The 24278-nt window shown below is 39.7% G+C and overlaps 1 protein-coding gene across 1 annotated transcript in view; it reads left to right on the top strand.

Annotated features, from left to right (window-relative positions):
* Nucleotides 1–427: 427 nt before the first annotated feature.
* Nucleotides 428–24278, top strand: part of SERPINE3 (serpin family E member 3) — a 39790-nt gene continuing 15939 nt past the window's right edge. Inside the window, exons 1-5 of the mRNA XM_069063605.1 lie at nt 428–720; nt 4982–5215; nt 7529–7726; nt 12339–12537; nt 17687–17787. Coding sequence (XP_068919706.1) covers nt 462–720; nt 4982–5215; nt 7529–7726; nt 12339–12537; nt 17687–17787 — 991 coding nt within the window. The 5' untranslated portion in view covers nt 428–461. The remainder of the gene's footprint in view (nt 721–4981; nt 5216–7528; nt 7727–12338; nt 12538–17686; nt 17788–24278) is intronic.

Here is a 24278-nt window from a genome sequence, read left to right as displayed (position 1 = left end):
TGTGTGACCATGAGCAAGTCATCTAACATCTGTCTGACTCAGTTTCCTCATCTGTAAAACAGGGATAATAATAGTATCTCACTCTCATTGTTGTGAGGATGAAGTGATTTGCAAACCTTAAAGTCTTATAAAAAATCTAGCTATATTATTATAATTATATGTAAAATAGGCACAAGAATAGTGTGAACAAATATATCATGAAGCAAAAAATAAGTTTTAAATGAAGGATTTCAAGTAAGAAGTGGTGTGGGGACAGAGAGGTCTGGTGGGAGGGGATGGTGAAAGGATGTCCATCCAGTAGGATCCTGAGAGACACTCTTCCCATTCATTTCCACACACAAGTTTTGTTGTCCAACATGACCATCTTCCTACCTATGTTCCCATCATCATGCTCCAAAGTCTCTTCCTTCTTCGTTGCAGTGGGCCTTCCCTGGGGGACAGAGTCAGCAGCCTCAGCCTCCATGCTGCCTTCCACCTTCATCCTCTTCCTTCTGCACTCTGGCCACCTCCAGGGAGGAAATGGTGACCTCCGAAAGGAACTGAAAGGGTTAAAGACTGAATTTGCTGTCCGCCTCTACCAGAGCTTGACAGGAAGTGGAAATGGGACAAATCTGGTCATCTCGCCAGCCAGTGTGTCTGTCCCTCTGGAATTACTACAATTGGGAGCCCGAGGAAACACCTGTTTGCAACTTGAAAGAGCCCTGGGGTATACAGTTCATGGCAAGTACTGCTTGAGGCCTTACTATATTTATTGACATACTTTCTTCCATTACATTTTCTCTTATCCCCTGATGAAAAGAAGGAAATTGTTTCCCCCTGATTCTTAACTTTGGCAGTGGACAGAAGGCACCAGGCCTTTGAGTTCACATTTCAGCACTTTCAGATCCTCAAGAGATGATTTTCAAACAACACAGAGTTCCTCCAACCTTGTTTTGCCCCAGAATATCCCAACAGCCACTTAATTGAGGACGATATTTATGCTTTCCTAGTGCTAAGCTCCTTTAGATTTTATACTAATATACTGTTTGTTGAAAAAGTCAATGAGGACCAAAGGAACACATGTATAAAGTGGCAGCCAGTCATGAGCTAGAGTCTTAGGACAGTCTTGTTTAATTAGTGCAGTTAGGTGGTGCACTAGGTAGATAGCTCCTGGACAAATCACTTAACTGCTCATAACTGAGCCTCACTTTCCTCATCTGGAAAATGGGGAAAACAATAGCACTTACCCCATAGGGTTGTTATGAGGGTCAGATGAAATAAGATGTGTGAAGTGCTTTGTATGACTTAGTGCTACGGTGTAGTGGCAACCACACTGGCATGCCCAGGATGGCTGCTGGCACAGGTTCTTAGATGTGCTTTACTAGGAAAAATGGCTGTCTAAAGGGTCAACAATATTTTTTAAATTACATTCACTACTTTAGGGGAAAAGTCAGCATCCTGAACTTCAGAGAAAATACAATCAGAGAAATAAAGACCAACAGACAGGTCTCTGACTGCCTGAATCAACTATACACTTTACATACATCCCTAGATTGAGAAAGCCTTTACATCTGAGCAGTCAGGGAGCTCTGAACATACAGCCACTCAGAATCTCCACCAGGGAATCACAAGATCCTTCTCATAAATGACCCCTAAAGCAAAATACCAACTCTGAGTATATATACACCTCTCAGAGCCAAAGGGCATCACAACCCTCCTGACTTAGTGCCTAATTCTAAATTAGCAAATGGTGTAAAAGCCTTCCTATAAGCAAGCCTCCCCTAAGCAAACTTCCCTTAATGGGTTCCAATTGAGGCCTATTAATGGGTGGGGAAGATCTTAAATCCCATTAACATTACGTAGGAGCAGCTAGATGGTTCACTGGCACTGGAGTCAAGAGGACCTGAGTTCAAATCCAGCCTCAGACACTTGACACTTACTAGCTGTGTGACCCTGGGCAAATCACTTAACCTGATTGTCTCACCAAAAAAAAAAAAAGACTTAGTACTATATAAATTCTAGCTATTTTATAAATAATATTATATAACATATTGTTAATATATTATTGTAATATATTAATTTATTATTGTATATAAATATATTTATTTATTATTAATTTATTATTTAAGATTATTATTAACAAAAAAGACCTATCCTGATGCAAACTGCAATTCTTCTGCATTATTTTGTTCTTGGCTTCCTGTCTGCATGGAAACCAGCTCTCTTGAGGGTCCCTCATGTAAACACAAAATAAGTCCTTGGGCACACAGCAGTGTCCCAGAGCAATATAGATAACACAGGGGTTCTTAACCAGAGGTCAGCAGATCCCCCTCAAGGGATCCATGGAAAGATTTCAAGGGATCTCTGAATTTGGATGAGGAAAACAAATTACATCTCATAGAAGTCTCAATTTCCCAAAGTTTCAGGTTCTAGAGATCCTTTTTATTTTCCTTCACTCAAATTTTTCCTTATTATGAATCATTTGGCAAATAGTGATTTCCTGAAATTGTTTTTCTGGTCCAGCCTTCAGGTCATTAATCCAGCTGCTATGTCACTCATCTTCTGGGCAGACTATATTTACTCTCTATTCCTCTATCAGCCACTGACTGATTTGCCTTTTCAGCTCAAACACAAACCTGGTAAATAACATTAACATAACTGTCTGCTCCCATTGCTTCCCAAGCTATTGTGGTCATAGCATACTGCAATGGTTATACCTATTATTGCATGGACATCTTCCATATGCTACTAAGAAGGACCTCAAAGCACTGTAAGATTTTGGACTCCAGCCACCATTTCCTGTGCAGGCAGTACTGGTTTTGCATGTTCCTGAACACAGAGAAAAATCTTTCCTATCCTCCTTCCTTTATTGTACAGTCATCTCTATTTCCAAGGAGTAACAGAGAAAAATCTAGCTATGCACAATCAGCTCATGTCTATACTCCCACCAAAAATTATGGGAAAGAATTAACTGATGAAAATAAACAAGGGTGCTTAAGGACTTTCTTAATCAGAAGACATACATGGAAGAGAGGGGAACAGAATAAGCATGTATAAAATGCCTGCTCTGCATCAGGCACTAAGCTAAGCATTTTACAAATACTATCTCTCAGAAGAAAATTTCCTGCCCAGAATGCATTGGTTTTAAGCTCTGTAATTACTGGCTGTATAGTAAATAATCAGGTGACATAAGAATGAGAAATTTATAGTTTTGAAAGACCTTAGAGACCCCTGAGTCCCACCCTCTGATTTTATAAATGAGGAAACCAAGATTTTGAAGCCCAACTAAAAGACTGAAGCTGTGATGTACTGGAAAGGTATTCACAATGACTTAGAGATTGTTCACATTATTAATAATTAATTGTTCACATTATTAACAGTTTGCTTAGGAGAGAATTAAGCTGATAACGTCTAAAGAATAAACATGGTGGGGGTGGCTAGGTGAATAGAGCACTGGCCCTGGACCTGAGTTCAAATCTGACCTCTGACGCTTAACACTTACTAGCCGTGTGACCTTGGGCAAGTCACTTAACCCCAATTGTCCTGGTGAGAAGAGTGATTTGGGGAATAAGGATGCAATCTTCTGTGATGGGTGTTCCAAAAATCAGTTCAGTTTAAAGCTATTAAAGCCTAAAATCTCACCCTGTTTAAATACTAATAACTAGAAACTGAAATTTAAAGATGCAAGAGAATAGAAACTATTGACTTTTAAAACCCCTTATTTTCTCAACATTTTTCTAAACTGTTAATAAGGTGAACAATTAATTATTAATAATGTGAACAATCTCTAATTAGAAGTAAAGGCTCTTGGGGTGGCCAGGTAGCACAGCGAGTAAGAGCACTGGCCCCAGTGTCAGGATGACCTGGGGATCGAATCCAGGCTCAGACACTTAGCACCCACCCAGAAATAACTGGCCGTGTAACTTTGAGCAAGTTACTTAACCCCAATTGCTTAGAGGTGGCCAGGTAGCACAGTGAGTAAGAGCACTGGCCCCAGTGTCGGATGACCTGGTGATCGAATCCGGGCTCAGATACCTAGCACCACACCCAGAAATAACTGTCTGTGTAACCTTGAGCAAGTTATTTAACCCCAATTGCTTAAAGGAAAAAAAAAAGTAAAGGCTCTCTTTTTTTCTGGCATTTCTATAACTGGAGATTTTAATTGGAAAACTTGAGGCATGTAATACCAGGTGGACTTTACACCATGAAATAATTTGTATAAGTTTACAATCCAATGGAATGTGTAAAGATAGACTACATCAGCATCCCAGCCACCTGTCTATCATGATTATTTATGTCATCTGGAAAAATGTTCAGAACATCTCGAATTTAGAAAAAGTCACTAGCCTACCCTGAAATTTTCCCCAGCCTGGTTCATACTTACCACTTAGCATATTTTTGAGATGTAGAATATGTTCTCCTGTTAAGGAGGACCTAGCTATATAAAAGTCACTTTCTATCAGACTCGACCACCGCTTGATTTCTTTTTTTAATTGGGGATTTCTGGGTTTATGCTAATTTTCTTCCTGGTTTGGGTATAACTTTGAAAAATAATCCTATTATTGAAACAGAGTAGCAAAGTAGATAGAGGCCTGGCCTTTGGATCAGGAACACCTGGGTTCAAACTTGCCTTTAGTCCCTGTGGTCTATGGCCATGAGTAAGTTACTTAACCTCTCCATGCCATGGACATCTATGGAAGACTATAAATTAGAGGCACCTTATAGAGAAAATTTTCACACTTGGCGCTCCTACATCAATGAAATCACAAGTCTACATTAAACAACAACAATAAAAAGTTTGAATGACTTTTCTTCAAATCAACAGCTCTTCTAGAAAACAAACATGGAGAATGTTGAGTCCTATTTCAACATTCAGCTTGCTCTAAAATGATGCTTCCTCCCTGGTCCAGGTGTTTTCATAAGTTATAACCTGAATCTACCTTTTTTTTCTGCTCAGCTACTTTATGTATGATATTCCCCCTCCCTCTCCTTCCTCCAACAGACAGAAGGGTGCATGATTTCCTGCGAACTGCTCAAGCAGCAGCTACTACTTCTGGCCCAGGAACCACGATTCAACTGGCATGTGCCTTTTTTGTACAAACTGGAACACATCTCTCCTCTAATTTCACTGAGCACATCTCCCTGTGGGCCAACAGCAGCCTGGAGACAACCAACTTCAGTGAGCCTAACAGGACGACTGTTCAGATCAACAGATGGGTCTCTAGGTTTGTTGCAGGTAAAACAAAATAAAACAAAAACAAAAACTCAACCAACTAAAATTAATAACAGACAGCTGTTAACAGAGCCTTTCAAAGGTCAAGGTGTAATTTAGTGCCTGCATACATGTTAACACTTAACTAATAAACAGCAACTGATTAGCACGCTGGCTTCTCTCTTTGGTGTCTTGTTACCCGTTGCTGTAGCCAAGGTCTGCCATTTTGATTTAGTGATCTTTAGTCATGGGTTTGTTTTGTAGGTAGGAATGGAGCCAATCATAGGTCAAATTGTAAGGTGATGTGCCTACAGCAAGTCGCTCTTCAGAGTCAATCCTTGTCATCTTCCCAACCTTCAGAGTCCTAAAACCAGGATTCAATCTCTTTGTTTGGTGCCTCCTTACTTCCATTCAGACTGACCTGCCTCATTCATTTGGCATTGGGTTGCTGGCCCCTAACACCTGAGGAGTGTTAATTAAAAATGTTAAGAGGGTCTGAGGAAGAGCTTACTTTGGGAAAAGTGAGAAGGGCTGGGGAGGAAGCCAAAGTCCATGTTCCTCAGAGCCAGAGGGAGAAGGAAGCTCCCCAGATGTCTTGTAGGTATCTCAAAGGCAACATGTCCATAATGGAAACAATCATCTTTTCCTCTAAATCCTATCTTTCTCCAAAGCAATTAAAGTGAGGTTTCTCAAGCTGAGGAGTTAGCAAGCAGTTTGTCAGAGCAAAGGGACAACAAAGTGATAGAGTACTGTTGGGGAAAGAGTACCAGACTTGGAGGCAGGAGACCTCTGTGCCCACTTCTAATACCTACTGCTCATGTGACTGAGCAAGTCATGTGACCTCTGTGAGTCCCAGTTTTGTCAGCTGAAAAATATATATAGGGGCGGCTAGGTGGCGCAGTGAATAGAGCAGTGGCCCTGGAGTCAGGAGGACCTGAGTTCAAATCTGGCCTCAGACACTTAACACAAAAACTAGCCGTGTGACTTTGGGCAAGTCACTTAACCCCAATTGCCCTCCAAAAAAACAACAACAACAACAAAAGAAAAATATAGATAATGATACTGGTGGCACACAGTCAGTGGGTGTTGGGAGGGTCACATGGAATGACGTAAATAAAACCTTTTGCCAGCCTTAAGATTTTAGACATGTATCATCATCTAAACCAGGGCTTCTTAGTTTTTTTTTTTATGTCCCAGATCACTTTGGCAATCTAGTGAAGCCTATGGACCCTTTCTTAGAATTATGTTTTAAATATCTGAAGGAAATGCTAAATTTCAGTTAGTGAAATTTATTTTTATTTTATTTAGTGAAAATAAAAGTAGAGGGGTGGCCAGGTGGCGCAGTGAGTAAAAGCGCCAGCCCCGGAGTCAGGAGACCTGGGATTAGTTCCGGCCTCAGATACTTGGCACCCACACAAAAAATAACTGGCCGTGTAATCTTGAGCAAGTTACTTAACCCCAATTGCTTTAAAAAAAAAAAAAGAAAAGAAAGGTAGAATTTTATTACCATTCTATGGACTCTAGGTTAAGCCCTAAGTTAAAGTAAAAATCCAGTTAGAGAAAAAACTGATACCCTGCCCAAGACACTCCTAGATAACATTTAATAATGGCCTTTTAGAGACAATATCCCCTTTTCTTGTCCAATCCACAGAAATGACTCTCAGGGAATATAAGACCTGGTAGGGAGGGCTTGGGACACTTTTGTTGGCTAGCAGAACTTGACAGCATTCTATAAACAAAACCATCTACTGGCTTTTTGTTGTACCTATATGTAGAATCAACCCTAGAAAGAACTTTACTAGAAATAAAATAAAATTAAATTTTTAAAAATCCAGTTTCCCTAGATTCTTTAAAAGGAACGTAAAGGGGAAAAATTTGTTACCAGGTTAAGAATAAGGGCTGGAGCTCTGATTTCATTGGTGTAGGGAGCTGTGGAATAAGGAAAATTCTTCAACCAATGCATGTCAGGCAGGACCTTCTCTTTGACTTATTATAGTCTTAGAAAATTGCCTAGACTAGGAACAAGCAGTAGGAACACACAGCCAGCATGTGTCAGAGGCACTACTTGAACTCAAATCCTGCTAGCACTAAGGTCAGTTCTGTATTCATTATACCACACTGCTTCTCACTAGTAACCATACTTAATTATGAGCATATACTGATTTGTTAGCTCCACTGGTTCTTATGACGTTACAACTCTTACCTGCTCCCCCCCCCCCCATCTCCAATGGAATTCCTCCAAACCCAAACACATATGCAAGGTTTCACTGGACAAGTTAGGTCTGTTTGCTTTCATTTCCTATTGCCTGTCCTCCTTATGGTTTTCCCTCTATGCAGATGAAAGACCCAGAAATGTCTCATTGGAAAGGATCCATTCGGCACTTGCTCGGATTGCTCTGGTGAGCACCATGTCCTTCCAAAGCATTTGGCAAAAGAGATTCTCCTTCACAGACACCCAGGTGTCGTCCTTTACTAGCTCAGAAGGCCTCACACTCAGAGTGCCCATGATGTACCAAACTGCTGCTGTCAACTACGGTGAGTATTTTCCACATAATGATGGCTAGGTAGATAGACTACCAAGCCTGCAGTCAGGAAGAACTAACTTCAAATCCAGCCTCAGACGCATGATAGCTGTGTGACCCTGAGCAAATCATTTAAGCGCTGTTTGCCTCAGTTTCCTCATCTGTAAAATGGGGATCATAATAGCACTTACCTCTCAGAGTTGTTGTGAGGATCAAATGAGATAATAATTACAAACCGGTTAGCACAGTTCTTGGAACATAATAGGCATTATGTAAATGTTAGTTACTATTGTTAGTGATAGTAGTAACAAAATTTCATTTTATTTTTTCAATGAAAAAAAATTAATTTTCTCTCCTACTCACTACCCAAACCCACTGGAAAAAAGAAAAGCAAAAATTTTGTAACAAATGTGCATGGACAAGCAAAACGAATTCCCAAATTGGTCATACTGAAAAAAAATTGTCTTACTCTGAACTCTGAGTCTATTACCTCTTTGTCAAGAGGTGAGTAGCACTCTTCATCTTGAGTTCTCTGGAATTGTAATAGGTCATTGTGTGGATGAGAATCCTTAAGTCTTTCTAAGTTATTTGTTTTTACAATGCTGTTGTTATAGAAATTGTTGTCCTGGTTCTGCTCACTTCACTTTGCATCAGTCCATACAAGTCATCCCAGATTTCTCAGAAATTGGCCCTGTCATCATTTATTATAGAACAATACTAGAATCACAGAATTATAAAGGAACCATTACTTAGATCCCTGGAAAAATCATGCTCTCTTATCACAATTAGCCCTTCACTACTGCATGGAAATGCTTTTGTTCTTCCTAGATTGAGTTTTGTACCTTCCCTCCTTCCCTATTCCTCGACAAAGGCTGTCCTAAACTTTTTCCTTAAGCCGTTATGGTAAGTTTCTCATTATCAACTATCTGTTGGATGTCTCCCCAAATGTCTCAGGTATCTGAAAAGCAAAACATCCGCAATGAAAACAATTGTCTTTTCCTCTAAATTGAGTCTTTCTCCAAACTTTCCATTTCCATTTTAGGTTCATATCCTCTTGCCTTTCCCATGTTATCTCCCTTCCAAATCCAATTGGTGACCAAGTCTTGTCGATTCTACCTCTAAAACTTCTTTTGCATTTACCTACTACTTTATCCTAATACAGCCATCACTCTAGCCTGGAAACTGATTTCTTCACTGATCAATTGCACTGTCTTCCTAATTGGTCACCCTGCTTCCACTCTCCCTTCTTCAATTCACTTTCCACAGAGCTGCCAAAATAATCAACCTATAATATAGATCTGATTATGCTCAATAATCTTCATTTACTCCCTATTACTTCTAGGGTAAAATACAAACTCTTCCACCTGCCATTTAAAGCCATCTACTGTCCAGTTCCAGTATGACTTTTAAGCCTAATTTCTCATTGGTCTCCTTCATATTCCAGTCAAACTGAACTATGGCTATGCCCTAAAGTCAATGCTCCATATCTTAACTTCGTGTACTTCCACAAGATGTCTCCCAAGCTTGGAGTCCTTCCTTATTTATACCTCTAAGGGTCTTTATTTTTCTTCAATATTTAGTTCCAATGCCATGTTTCCCCCCAACCCCCATGAAGTCTTCTTCCGATTACCTCCAGATAGTAACTCTCTTTCTCTCTCTCTCTCTCTCTCTCTCTCTCTCTCTCTCTCTCTCTCTCTCCCTCCCCCCTCCCTGTGTCTCTCTTTCTCTGTGTCTCTCTCATCTCCCTTTCTACGCCCCCTCCCTCTCTCTCCCTCTTCAATTATGTTATATTACTGCTTATACATATTGTATCCTACCACTAGAACGCAAGCTCCTTAAGAAGAGGAACTATTTCATTTTGATTTTGCATATTTGGTCTCTAACTCAGTGCCTGGCACATATTAAGTACTTAATAAGTGTTTAATTAATAAAACTGAATAGAGATCATTCAGTCTTTTGTCCCTTTAGTTTACAGATCAGACAATTAAGCCCCAAAGGGATTCAGTTATTTGCTCAAGGTCACATTGCACCTCAGCATCAAATTTAGGAATAGAACCCCAGGTTTCTTGACTCCCAAACAACTGTTTTTAATCCGGAGTGAAGGATTTAAATCAACCCTTCATTTTAGCTAGTGAGTTAAGTGAAATTACCACCATGTGTAGAAATGTTCTAAACACAAAAAAGAAAAAAGTAAATCTCTTGCCAACAAAACCAAACACTTTTTAATGAATTTTCCTTCAGTTACATTAGACTATAGGCAATCTTACTTGATAACTACAGAATTTTCTTTGCTGACAAATCTCATATCAAAAAAGTAATGTGTCAGCACCATAACATGAGTTTTCATGACCACAGTTTAAAAATGATTCAGTTGAGGGAACTCAGTCTGTCTCTTGATGAGCAGCAACAGCAAAAAATATTCTACCTAGAGGTGGGTCAGACTCATTTGGGTTGCCTACCGGCACAATAGCAAGACCTGTGGCAATGATCCTTTTTGTTCCATCAATCCAGAAATCATCAGCTGAGGTTTGGCATGCCGACCAAAGATGACACAGGGACATTGCCATTTCTGAAGCAGTCCAGAGGGATAGAAAGCATATTCTTATCAAAATATTGACAACGGGTTGTACAAAACCCTGTCAAGCTCTGACATAATTAAATAAAACACAAATCTAATATCTGGGAATTATCCTCATTTGACAATTTTATAATACTAGCAATGGCCCACAACATTTTTTGCAATGCTAGTCACAAAAATTTATTAAACACACACAGTGTTTGTGTCCCTGGGCTAGGTGCTAAGAAAGTTACAAAGTCCTTGCCCTCATGGAACTCCCAGTCTCACAGAAGTATAAGATACTAAACACAGACAGTGATGCTAATGGACACAGTTATATTACAGTGGGCGATGCATGCTAAGTACACCAGAGAACAGCCAGACCAATTGCTCTGAGCTATCCAAAGATAAAGTCTATTGTCTTTTCCTGTTGCTTCACATGCTATACAGTCTGTGAGACGTCCTCAAAGTTCAGAATGTTGCTATTTAATGCCTCCCAAGAAAGGCCTCTATGCACATGCCTCCCAAGAAAGGCCTCTATGCACATTCCTCCAAAGGGCAGACTTGTAAAGCAGAGCAGAGGGTGAGGCCTCACATTCTTTCAGATTTGACATTTCCCATTGCACTTTAAAAAGTAAGGAGATATTTAATAAGATGCCCAGAACCATTGGACCAAGTCAACCCCCATGAACTTCCATAACTTCTCTGCACTTTTGAAAGGATCAATTTCACTGATAAACTATTTGTCCTGATGGTGGGTAAGAGGGCTGAGAACTTGGGTGATTCTCCTGATTGTAAATCTTCCCCCAGAGCATTCCTAGATTGAAATCCTAGTGACTGTTTTGGAATTCTAACACTCTCTAATTGGTATAACTGGTGAAGATTCACAGTCATATTCTGTCTTGTGCCAGAGAAGAAGGGAGATGCCTGGGGAGGCACATTCTCCCTAGTAAATCACTGAAATGCTGGAACATCTGCTGTCCATTCTAATCCTATGAAGCAACCTTTTCCTAAGGACAAACAGCATCAGCAATGCAACAAGAGGAGTGGACTTTTTGAAAATCAATGAAACAATAAACAGTTTTAGAGCACATACTCTCTGTTTGGTACTGTGCTATGTGTAGAGAATCTAAAAACGAAAGTTAAACAGTCCATATCCTCAAGTTGCTTACAGTCTGGCTGAGATAGACAATATGTGCAGTATTCTGTATAGGTGGACAAAAAACAGAAAGTAATTCTTTGGGGGGAAACTCTAGAAGTTAGGTGGTAGTACTGTACTTGAACTGAGCTTTGAAAGAAACTAAAGATGGTAAAACATAGAGAAAGGAAGTAAATAATAATAGCAATTATTAAAAACAATTACAATTTCATTTATTGTAATTAATATATTATAGTTAATAACACTTTAATATTTGCAAAGTGCCGTACATAAGCTAAGGCACTGTGCTAAGCACCAGGGATACAAAAAGAGGCAAAAGATAGTCCTTGCCCTCAAGGAGCTTACAATTTAACGGGGGAGGCAACATGCAAACAAATATATACAAAGCAAGTTTTATATACAGGAAAATGTGAAATAGTTAACAAAGGGAAGGCACAATAACCCCATGAGATAGGTGCTATTTTTATCCCTGTTTTACAAATAAGAAAACTGAGGCTGAGAAAGGGTAAGTGACTTGCCAAAGGTTATGAATCTGAGGCAACATTTGAACTCAGGTCTTCTTGACTCCAAATACAGTATTCTTACCTACATATCATACATGGAGGCAGGTCACAAAGTTTCTTATATGAAGACAACATAAAGACTAGTTTGCTGGACTATGGTGTACATGAAGGAGAAGAGTGTGTAATAAGGTGGAAAAATAGGGTAGGGGTTATATTGTGAAGAACTTTACATTTCAGACAGAGGCGTTTATATTTAATCCTAGAGATAATAGTAGCCACTGGAATTTATGGGGTAAGAGAATGACATGGTCAGACCCGTACTTCAGGAAAAAGCACTTTGATCTTTGGAAGAAACTAACTCAAATGTCTGGAATGGACAGTAACTCTGATTCACTGAATCTCTCAGGCCGATTCCAGGTCACAGATAAGCAACAAGTTGGGGTACTTGAACTGCCCTATCGAGGAAGCTCAGTGAGCCTATTCCTGGTACTCCCTCAGGACAAAGCAACCCCTCTAGCCCTTCTCGAGCCATACCTCACAGCCAGTGCCATTCACATCTGGACAAACAGCCTGAAGAGAATAAAAATGGATGTTTTCCTACCCAGGTAAATGATTTTGTTCTAAAAAAGGGAGGAGTGGGAAATCTATAATAGACCTTGTCCATCTGAGCCCTGTGGGAAATGTGATGCTTTCTAAAGCCTAGTTCCTCATTTCCAACTCCCCAGGGCACCATCTAAGCTTCTCCCAGGGAAGTAACCCGTGTTAGAACCACTGTGACAGGAGAGGAGAGCTTTCATTTCTTTCTTTTGATGTTTTCATTGATCACCTTCACCTTCATATTATCTTCCGTTATGGAATAGGTAGCCCCAAAGGCTAAGTCTAGAATGGTTGTGTTTTTCTTGTTTTTTTAAAGGGAGCAACCAAAATTGTAATGACCAAGCTTGGCCCGATGAAAAGATGTAAGAATTCGCCTCCTGCCCTTCTTTGCAGAGGTAGGGGAGCTATGAGGGTAGGATGCTGCATATAATATCAGACCTGGATAATAGGTTGCTTAGTTTTGATGAACTGTTTTGTTCTCCTTTTTTAAGTCTTTATTTTAAGGGATGGCCTTCTGGGAGGGAAAGGGGAGAGATATTGGGAAATTAAGGTGATGTCAAAATAAAAAAAGTAGCAACACTGCTATGTGTTCATACAATTGGATATATACACAAAACCTGATTCTTAAAATTTTTTCTAGTTAATATTTTCAGTTTTATACATATAATGGATCAGCAAGAGGAAGGCTCAGTGTGGGAAACTAGATATTTTTAGTGCTAGAGGGGACCCAAGATCATATACTCTTTCTCATTTTGCAGATGGGGAAATTATGGGTTATGGAACTTACTTGACTTGTAAAAAGAATATAGGTTCCTTGACCTTGAGGGCAGAGAATGTTTTTACTTTGGTTTTCTGTATCCCTACAGTCTAGTACATTGTCTAGTGTTTAATAAACACTTGAGGAATTGAATCCATGTGCTCAGTAGCAGAAAATGAGTTAACAGAAGAGCAAGGAGTCCAGAATTCCTGACTCCCAGAAGTGCAGTTCTTTTTTTTTTTTTTTTTGCTTTTGGAGGGCAGTTGGGGTTAAGTAACTTGCCCAAGGTTACACTGCTAGTTTTGTGTGTGTGTGTGTGTGTGTGTGTGTGTGTGTGAAGTGTTAAGTGCGTTAAGTGTCTGAGGCCAGAACTGAACTCTGGTCCTCCTGACTCCAGGATCGGCGCTTTCCTCATTGCACCACCTAGCCGGCCTAGTTCTCTTTCTACTATGTCATGTAAAGACATCCTGGAAACAACTTATTATAGGCCTCTGTTCTTAGCAGAGGCCAATGTGAGTAAAAAAAAAAATCAGTCAATAAACATTTATTAAGCACCTACTATGTGCTAGATGCTTCTAAGCACTGGGAATATAAAGAAAGGTAAAATTCAGTCCCTGCTCTCAAGGAGTTCTCAGTCTAATGGGAGAAACAACAGAAAAATACTTACACGCACACAAGTCACATGTGGGATAAATTGAAAGAAATCAACAGAGGGAAGGCACTAGCATGAAGAGAGATAGAGGGGCGGCCAGGGAGCACAGCGAGTAAGAGCACCGGCTCCAGTGTCGGGATGACCTGGGGATCGAATCCTGAGCTCAGACACTTAGCATCCACCCAGAAACACCTGGCCGTGTGACCTTGAGCAAGTTACTTAACCCGGATTGCTTTAAAAAAAAGAGAGAGAGAGAGAACTTCTTGCAGAAGGTTTGCTGGGACTTGAAGGGAACTAGGGAGGCCAACAGGCAGAGATGAGGGGGGAGGGTAGGGAACCAGTGGAGTTGATTGGATAGGGAGGCAACAGGGTCACACCTATGCTTCTGGAGACTCAGTCTGGGGTTGGACTGAATGGAGAATGAACTGGAACGGGGAGGGACTTGAGGCAGAAAGACCAACTAGTCAGTGAACACTTATTAAAGCCAACTATGTGCTGAGGCTATGTCCAAGCCTGAGGTGATTAGGGCCTACTCCAGGCTACTCAAGTCAGGACTTGAATCCAAGTCATTCTGGTTTCAAGGCCAGTTCTCTATCCAAATCATAGAAGAATAAAAGAGGCTAAACAAATAAAAATAATTTAAAAGTACCTCCTTCTGTGGATTACCTCCCTTTTATCCTGTATATAGATTAATTGTACCTAGTTGTTTGCATTAGTTGTTTTCCCCATTAGACTATGAGAGCAGGGACTGTCTTTACCTTTCTTTGTAATCCCTAGCATTTAGCAGAGTACCTGAAACAGAGGAGTTACTTAATAATTGCTTCTTAACTGACTTTAGTATTCTCCACTGCAACCCTCTTCTGTTGACTATGTGCTCATCTCCTTTAGGAGAAAGCAGAATCTTTTGGGGCCTTGGCAGTGATCTCTTAGAAGCTAAAAATAAGATCATGAACTACTGCAAAAACATACAGACACACAGGGAGTTAAGCCTTAAAGTCTAAGTGGAGTTAGGCAGTATTGGTACAAAGAGTGAGCCTAGTTCTGAAATAAAACCTTCACTTGCCTCACTAAACCAAATATACATGCCACAAAATCAAAGCAAAAATCCTGGTATTTTGGTAAATCTCTCAAAAATGGAACACAAAGGAGTTTTGCCCTACATATGAGAGGGAATCAGAGCAGTTGGTAGAAATGATTTTGATGGCAGAAGCTAAGAGAAAATGTTCCCCTATGTCCAGAATCTTCAATACAATTCAATTTTTAATACCAAAAATGGAAACAAAGCAGAAGATTAACAATTGGGGAATGGCTAAACAAACTGTGGTACTGAATGTAATGGAATATTACTGTACTATAAGAAATGAATACAGAGAAGTGTGGATGGATTTATACCATCTGATACAGTGACGTAAGCAGAGACAAGAAAAAAATACACAATAACTACAACTGTGTAAGCGGAAAGGATAACCACAAAGTGATCTAAGATGAATAATGCGTTAAAATTACGAAGAATAAGCGTAGTTCCAAAGAAGATCTGTGAGCTAACATTCCCAGCCTACTCCTTTGCAGAGCTGGGAAGCACACAGTTGTGATACATTGCACCTGTTTCAAGACTTTTAAAACATGATCAGTTTTGCTGATTTTCTCTTCTTTCTTTGGTTTAAAAAAAATACACACACACACACACACACACACACACACACACATATAGCTTTTTGGAGGGCAATTGGGGCTAAGTGACTTGCCCAAGGCCACATGGCTAGTTTTTTGTGTTAAGTATCTGAGGTCGGATTTGAACTCAGGTCCTCCTGACTCCAGGGCCAGTGCTCTATTCACTGAACCACCTAGCTGCCCCTAAAAAAAATATTTTTGTATGAGACAGCTCAGGGAAGGGGCACTGGAAGAAATTTTGGTGATAAAATAAACAAAAGACATCCATAAAATTTATTTTTTTAAAAAGTAAGTTAATTTTAAATTGACAATGGGAATGAGCCTGTGGTTACTAAGCACAGGGAGGAAGGAACCCCAGGGAAATGTAGAGTTCCAAAGAGCCCGCTGGCTTGACCCTACTTTGGTGTAGCTTGAGCAAAGCTATTCTGAAGACTTCTTTAATACTTCTAGAGTGATCCTGATAGGAAAGGAAACCTGAGATACTGATGTTCTGGGTCTGAATCAGCAATCTCTTTATTTCATCTTAATGAGTGAGTTTCAAAACAGCATTTTCCTAAGAGGCCAGGCCCTTTAGCACAAGACTAGGAACAAAACCCACTCATCAAAAAAAAAATTTTTAAAGGAAAACTGCTCTACTTTTCACACAAAATCTACCAAGAATAAATATTGACTTTAAAGTGGGGAAGAAGGAAGACAGTTTTATTCAAAGCTATCCTCAGCTCCACGCCTCAGGCTGGCCCTATACCTGAAGTTCTGGAAAAAAATGCAAATGTAGATGGTCCATTCAAAATTTGGGTATGCCTGAATCTAGGGATCCAAGAAAGAAATGATGTCTGTGAGAATTCAAAGAAACATAGGAAGATTTGAATCGAGATTCAAAATGAAACAAGCAGAATCAAGGGAACAATATACACTATTACTGTCACATTGTATACGAATAGAACAGTAAAAGAAATATGAGCCCTAAGTAATGGAAAAACCACTGGAGATATGAGAGAAGCAAAAACAAAGCATCCTTTCTCCCCCATGGCGGAGAGGTGGTTGGTGACTGGGAAAGAATACTATATATGTTATCATTTTTTTTTTTGTAACAGTGTCGGGGTCAATCTGAGTTGGGGGGAGACATGAAAAATGTGATAGACAAATGACAGTCAGGTTGAGACAAAGGATAACAATCAGACATATTAAAAAAATATAGGAAAAAGCCAACCATGATTCCAGAGGAACAATAATGCAGCACACTATCCACCTCCTGACAGAGAGATATTTTGGGGTATATATTGAGACATATTTTTTGGTCACGGGCAGTGAAGTGTTTTGCTGGACCCTGCATATGTCACAAGGGTTTTGTTTTGTTTTATGTTTTCAGTGTGGGTGGTAGAGTAGTGGAAGAGAGAAAAAAATAGATTTTTATCAATTGAAAAATTTTTAAGTTAGAAAACACTATATGAAAAGCACTAGGAATACAAAGACAAAAAAAAAATGACAGCTGACCAAATAGGTAAGATTTATGGAATATAAATAGGCAAACAAAATTGGGTATTCAGTCATTTATTCATTTAGCAAACATTTATTGAACATCTACTGTGTGTTAGGTACTGAGGGAGACAGAAATATAAATAAGACACTGTTCCAAAGGTACTTAGAGGTCTACAAAGGGGGATATGATTAATCTAGAAATCGTTATAATACAAAGAATGTGACCATGCTAGAAGACAGTTACAAAACATTATATGAATTCAGAGGAAGGAGAAGACATCCATTTGGACTGACCAGGTCTCATGATATAAGTAACACTTGGGGCGAGCCCTAAAAGAGTGGCAGAATTTCAAAAGCTAGAGATTTAGGCAATGACAAGGGGAACAGCATGAGCAAAGACATGGAGATAGGAAAGAACGAGAGAAAAACAACTGAGTTTGGCTAGAACATGAAATGAATTCATGTAGAGAAGGTTGTAAAGGTAGTCTGGGGCCAGATCATGGACAGCCTTGAATGCCTGGTTAAGGAACTTGATTGGGTAGGCTATTTGGGATGTAAAATCAAAATATTTTTAAATAAAAGTTGTACTTTTTTTTAGGTTCAGGATCCAAAACCACTTCAATCTGAAAGATGTTTTAAGTTCTTTGGGGATCACAGATCTGTTTGATCCATTCAACGCTAACCTGAAAGGAATTTCAGGTAAGAAAGGTTCTTTCTTCTGTCACTCCTGGGTTCTGAATCAGTTTCGGAATATTTTGATATGGAATACTGTGTTACAGCAGAGCCTTCTATGTTAATCAGATGTTGTATAACTGAAAGAAATGTGTCCTGTGGGTTGTCATAACCTATTGATAATATGCTGCTAATTGCATGCAAAAATTGTGTGCTGATTGTTTACAAATTTGAAGTTTCATTTGAAGGGTTAAATGTAGCTCTATACTAATCTTCACCCTCCCCCTGGAAGGAATTTTGGAGACTTCTTCCTTTTCTAGGTCAATGGCCTTAGATATCATTATAATTTACCTCTGTATTATTGCTGTCATACCACAGAAGCACTTGTAAAAACCTTTCCTGGTCTTCAAGTAATTTAAAGATAAAGTGTTATACTCCCCTAGAGTACTTGATGTAATGTGACTGGAAGGATTGCTTTTAAACTTAACAAGGGTCTTTAAAATCAACTAATGCTGAACTCAGTACCCAAGGTAAACAAAAGCAATAGATAATAGTAGACAGTGTAGAGAAAAGACTGGACATAGCACCCAGTATAGTACTTGGTACACAGTGAGTTGTTTAGTATTGTTGACTAACTGACCAATCTAACCAGTGGTTTGGTTTGGTTTGTTTTTTTTCCTGGTGAGGCAGGACCAATCTGACACAGCAGAGAAAAAGAGGCAGAAAGGGAAGAATGGTCAATGACTAGAATCAGATAAGGGAAGAGAAGTTTCTCATTTGTAAAATGAAGGGGTTGGATAAGATCATATAAAGTCCCTTCTGGGTCTAGGATATTAAAAGTCTCTGAATCCCAGTACGTTCTGACATTAAATTAATGACATGAAAATGATATTCAAAGGTCAGACAAGTAACTTATTCTAAATCTAAAATAAGAGCTTCTGTACAAATGCTCTCCTCAGACTCAGCTACTTATGTCATATGGGACCAACCAATCATATTCTGTCAGCAGAATGTAAACTCCTTGAGGGCAGGGGCTGTCTCACTTTTATACTTGTTTTCCTAGCGCCTCTAGTATAATGTCTGCTAACAAAAGACCTGTGTTCCAAGTTTTGGAGACCTACACTGGTATATTTTAATCTGGAGATTTGATCTGGGATTTATTAAGCAAGTACTTAATAAATGCTTAATAATTTGAAATTGGTCATTCTCTGTATTCATTGAACAGTCACAATAGATGAGGGTTTGAATGATGAGGGTTCACTTCTGACTTTTTTTTAGTCTTTAGTTCTAACAAAAGGCTTCCATAGAATATATGGCTAAATGACCAGTGAGGCACCATGTTCTAACAAAACAATCTTAGGCCCTATGTAAGGACTCATCCTTAGTAAGATAAAATCCTCTTCCCTAATTCTTTTTTAATGTTCCCTCCTTAAATATAACTAAGCAATCAACAGGATTCAGTTTTGTGTTCCCCAATGACGGTTAGTTACCCTGAGTCCAGAATCTTCTGCACTCCCACTATGACATACCTACCCTCTCATCTGGCCAGGATCTTACGGAAAATCAGTAGTCTTAAATAACCAGGGCTACACCGTATGGTGGTTATGACAAACAGTATTCCTCAATTCTTTGGGGTTTGGTCCTGTGGAGGATTGTTCCTCTTCATTTTCTCTATCACCCCCAACATGTCCTTACAGCTCAGCTACCCTGGAGAGGCCCCAGTTGTTGGTCACAGGAGCTCAGGTCCCAAGAGCCTCCCTTGGTTTCAAAGAAGTGCCAATCCCAACTGCAGGCTGCCCCTGCTTCCCTGATGCTCTTCAGCATTGCCTGAGGGAGGCAGCTGAGGTAGTTAAAACAGCAGCAGGTGTGGGGGACAGACCCATGACAGCTAAAGCCCTTTGGGGATTAATCCAACCACCACCTCTGCTGGAGAAGCTATCATCCCAAAACCCATTGTTCCTAATGAGACATGAGAATGCAGCAGGTGCATCTTTTAGCATGGAAGGAGTTCAACTCTTTTTAAGAAAACAACACTCTCTGGTTCCTTGTATACTCTGAATCCCTAATGACAATGGTTTCCCAATGCTTTTAGATTATGATCATTCTGGGGCAAAAAAACCTCAGAGACTACTTGTTGCTTACCACCGCATACAAAAACAGGGAAGGTCTGGATAGCAAGTCCTGACATTTCTACCTTCATAGCATCTACCGTATACTCCCTTTCTCTCCTCTGACATTGCAGCCACTCCGGGGCAGGCCCCTATCACCTCACACCTGGACTACTGCAGTAGCTTGCAGTTTGATCTCCCTTCCTCAAATTTCTCCCCCCTTGAATCAGCCGTCAAATTGATCCTTGCAAAGTGCAAGTCTGACCATATCCCCTCCCTATTCAGTAACTCCAGTGCCTCCCTATTGCCTCCAAGTTTAAAAAAAATTCCTCTGTTTGGTTTTTAAGGCCCTTCATAACCTGGCCCCTTGTTACTTTTCCAGGTTTTTTAAACCTTACAGCCCTCCACGTATTCTATCATCCAGTGACATTGACCTCCTTATTATTCCTCACATACAACACTCCAGTTCCCAATCTCGAGTATTTTCTCTGGCTCCCTCTCATGCTCAGGAGGTTCTCCCTCCTCCTCCTCTTCTCCTAGCTTCCGTCGGGTCTCAGATAAAGTCTCACCTTTTGCAAGAAGTCTTTCCCAGTCTTCTTTCATCTTAATGCCTTCCCTCCCGGGCTATCTTCAAATTCTCCAGTATATATCTTGTTTGTACATAGTTATTTGCCCATTAGACTGTGAGCGACTTGAGAGCAGGAACTGATTTTTGCCTTTCTTTGTATTTCCAGAGATTAGCATAGTGCTTGGCACATAATAGGTGCTTAATAGATGTTATTTGACTTGACTTCTAGCCACATAGCATCACTGGTAGGATATGTGGGCTAAAAAAGGTGTTTCTGAGCAGCAAGAAGGTTGGAATCATTAAAGGAACTTCACATATTATTAAATATAGCAAATAAGTAACTCCTACCAGAAATAAAATATAGATAATGATATATTAATATTTGAAATGACCAGTACCTGGATCAATTAGATGATTCTTAGAGCTCACTACTTGTCCCAGGATCACACCCTGAAAGTCCCTTTCATAGAACATCACAGTCTTTTTGAGTAAGCAGCAGCAAATGTGAACTAACCGTGACAGTACCACTGGCCTCAGAACCCCAGCCACTACAGAGACTACTGGACCCTTTCTATTTCATTCCAAGAAGGTTCCATTTGGGATTTCCTTTCTCATTTACAACTGGGTCATTCATTTCTTTTCTTTCCTTGGTTCCACCCAAAGACCTCACTCAATATTACTTCTCAAACTCCACAAGGCACTGGTGTGTCATTTTCCCCCAAACTGTCTTTAAACCCCTGAATTATTGTGTTCTCAAACACACTCTCTTAATACATCCATACATATAAACATACATATATATACTTTCATTTTTCTAGGTGTTCTCCAAGTCTAAGAAATCATTAGATCTAAACATGCTTGAATTTCCCAAGAGACAATATCAAATGTTTGAATTTAAAAGTGCATGATTAATTTCTAATTCCTACCCACTGAGCAAATGTTCAAAACTTCATTACTGCTTCCTATGACTTAAATAATCAGCCATCCACTGTTGGTTGCCTGGGTTGTTGAGGGAGTTAACAACACTAATAATATCATGTCTGATGGCTTTTGAAATGGGCAGTAGTGAGAAAGGAAAAAACTATGGCTTGCCTTAAGACAACCATGTTCTACACTTTCTTAGCAGTTCATCTCAGTGTTATGGCTTGGGTGGTACATGATTCCCTTTCAGGAAATAAGTGACAGGGTAAAGATAGTAAGTATAAACTAGAAGCTAGTCTTGGCACTTACTTAAAACATATATATATATATATATATGTATATGTATATTTGAAAATTTAAAAATAATTTAAGGAAATTGAAAGATAAAAGTGACATCCGATTCTCTGTTTATCTTGCTCCTTGAGATAGTCAAAGATTATATGAAAGACTGTTATGGACACAGAATCCTAGTGCTAAAAATCTTGTGTTTACATGTCATTTCATCTCAAATTCTCTTATACATTATGCAATAATAGACGGCAGGGCTGGAGTCTTCCATTGACAAATGGAAAAAAAAAAAGCATTGAGACAATTATCTGGAGAAGAGCCAGTAGAGACATGTTTTCTGTGCTGCTCAGCTACAGCTAACTCCAGAATAAGAACAACTATGCAGCATAAATTGCATAAGTGAAATAAGGTCACCTATAGTTAAATCAGGCCCAAAGGAACATTAAAAATGTAGGGGTTAAGGGGCAGCTAGGTGGCACAGAGAATAGAGTGCCCTAGAGTCAGGAAGACCTGAGTTCAAATCCAGCCTCAGACACTTAACACAAAACCAGCCGTGTGACCTTGGGCAAGTCACTTAACCCCAATTGCCCTATCTTCCCCTTTCTGAAAAGCAAAAAAAAAAAAAGCAGGGGTTGGGGGAGTTCTATTTTTAATTTTTGTTTTATTATAGTTGAAGGTGTAAAGAAGGCATATAAGGGCAACATCAGGAAAGGTATGGAAGGGGAGAGAGAAGATTCCACCCTTTTGCTTCAGCAATAATACAGCTTTATGGGTTGGTTGGAGCTACATGTGCCCAGTGGGGTTTAATAGAAGGATGCTGAACTCTAAGAGAGGAGATCTCAGTTCAGGTCCCCATTCTGGTGCTCCTTAGCTTTGTAACTCTGAGGCAGGCATGCCAAATAAATGAGTTTGAGTTGAAATGAGATGTATAGCAGAAAGAACATTGCATTTGAGTAAAAAGGACCTCAATTCAAATTCTAACTCAGCCAGTTACTGTGATTTTGGGTGAGTCATTTCATTTCTCTGGGTTTTAGTTTCTTTCTATATAAAAGAGGATGAGATGAGATTACTATAAACCTCTCTGGTCTTCAGTTTCTTCATCTACAAAATAGGGGTCATAAAATTCATATTACTCACCTCAGTTTATGCTGTCTACCTCCTATCTTTGGGAGAGGAGCACTTTATAAAGTGACTTGCCAAATAAATGAGGGCCATTCTTATTATTTATCATCAATTAATGTAGTCACACTTCCCCAGCCCAGTGGCAGACTATCCTCTTCTATTAGGTTAGTGGACAAAAATGGCCAGACCAGAGCTCCCCCTTAGGTCATAGAATTTTCCCTTTTCTAGACTAGGGGCATTTGGGTTAGAGCATGAGAACCAGATCAGAACCAGATGAATTCTCTGCCTCCACCTAACCTTAGAGTCTAAGCTCATTTTGAGACTTCCCATGAGAGCCAGGAGTGAGATGACTGACCAATGGGTTTACAGGGCACAGCTAACAAGAGAACTTCAATCCTCTGCAACATTCACATAAGACAAGACCAGGAAGAAAAAGGTGAAATGCAGACAAAAAAGTCTCATTGCCTTGTTTCTGATGAGATACTTCTGATAACTAAGAATCAAGAGGTGAGACACAGCCAAAATACTGGGATAGGAGGAAGCAATAAAAAAAGAAGCTACAGAAGGTAATTTTTTTTAAGCCCAAGATCACCAATTTAACCTACAGGGAAGTGGCCAGGTCAGGAACTCTGTAACAAGGGGAGGTTAAGATCAGGGACTGTATCCAGAAAACCTATCTAAGCCTCTAGCACAGTACATTCAGAGCAGATTTTTAGATTTTTAGACTCAGGCCTAGCCCAAGGCAGAAGCTTAGGCCCTGGAGCATGACCTCAGTACCCAGAGCACCCAGTATGTGGTCACCTAGATCACCCCAAAGCAAATCATGGATGCAGTTCCCTCCCCTGGAAAGTAGCACAGTGTTCTACCAGAGAGACCAGGATCACAGAGAGTCCCAAATGAGCTCCTACCTCTAGGCCATCTCTAGAAGAATGAATAAACCACAACAATAATAAAGGATTATTATGAGGTCAGGAATACCCCAAAAGCACAAACCCAGAAGATGAGGATAACTCCAAAGCACTCATAAAACCTAAAACACACACACACACACACACACACACACACACACACACAGGCTGACCACAAGATCAAATAGAATTTCTAGAAGAAATAATGCAGGAGTTAAAAATGAGTTTTAAAATGGTATTGTAAATTAAATGAGAGCAACAGAGGAAAGAATTTGAAAATAAATGAGTTATGGAGGAGAGACTTGGACAGTTAACAGCTTGGAACAAGAGATATAAAACTTTTCCCAAGTAACAGGTTCCTTGAAAATTAGAATAGAACAGAATCAATAACTCCATGAGGCCATAAGAAATATAAAACAAAATTAAAAGATTGAAAAAATAGAAGAAAATGTAAGATATCTCACTGCAAACACTGACCTAGAAAACAGATCAAGGAGTGATAATTTAAGAATCATTGTACTACCTAAAAGCAATGACAGAGAGAGAGAGAGAGACAGGCAGACAGACAGAAACAGAGACAGAGAGAGCCTGCATATGATATTT

The sequence above is a fragment of the Petaurus breviceps genome, unplaced genomic scaffold, assembly GCF_028583685.1.
Source record: "Petaurus breviceps papuanus isolate PSGF00001 unplaced genomic scaffold, PetGlider_PUasm1.0 90594, whole genome shotgun sequence".
Classification (NCBI taxonomy): domain Eukaryota; kingdom Metazoa; phylum Chordata; class Mammalia; order Diprotodontia; family Petauridae; genus Petaurus; species Petaurus breviceps.
Note: the sequence above shows the minus strand (reverse complement) of the source record. Positions and strands in the feature narration are given on the sequence as shown.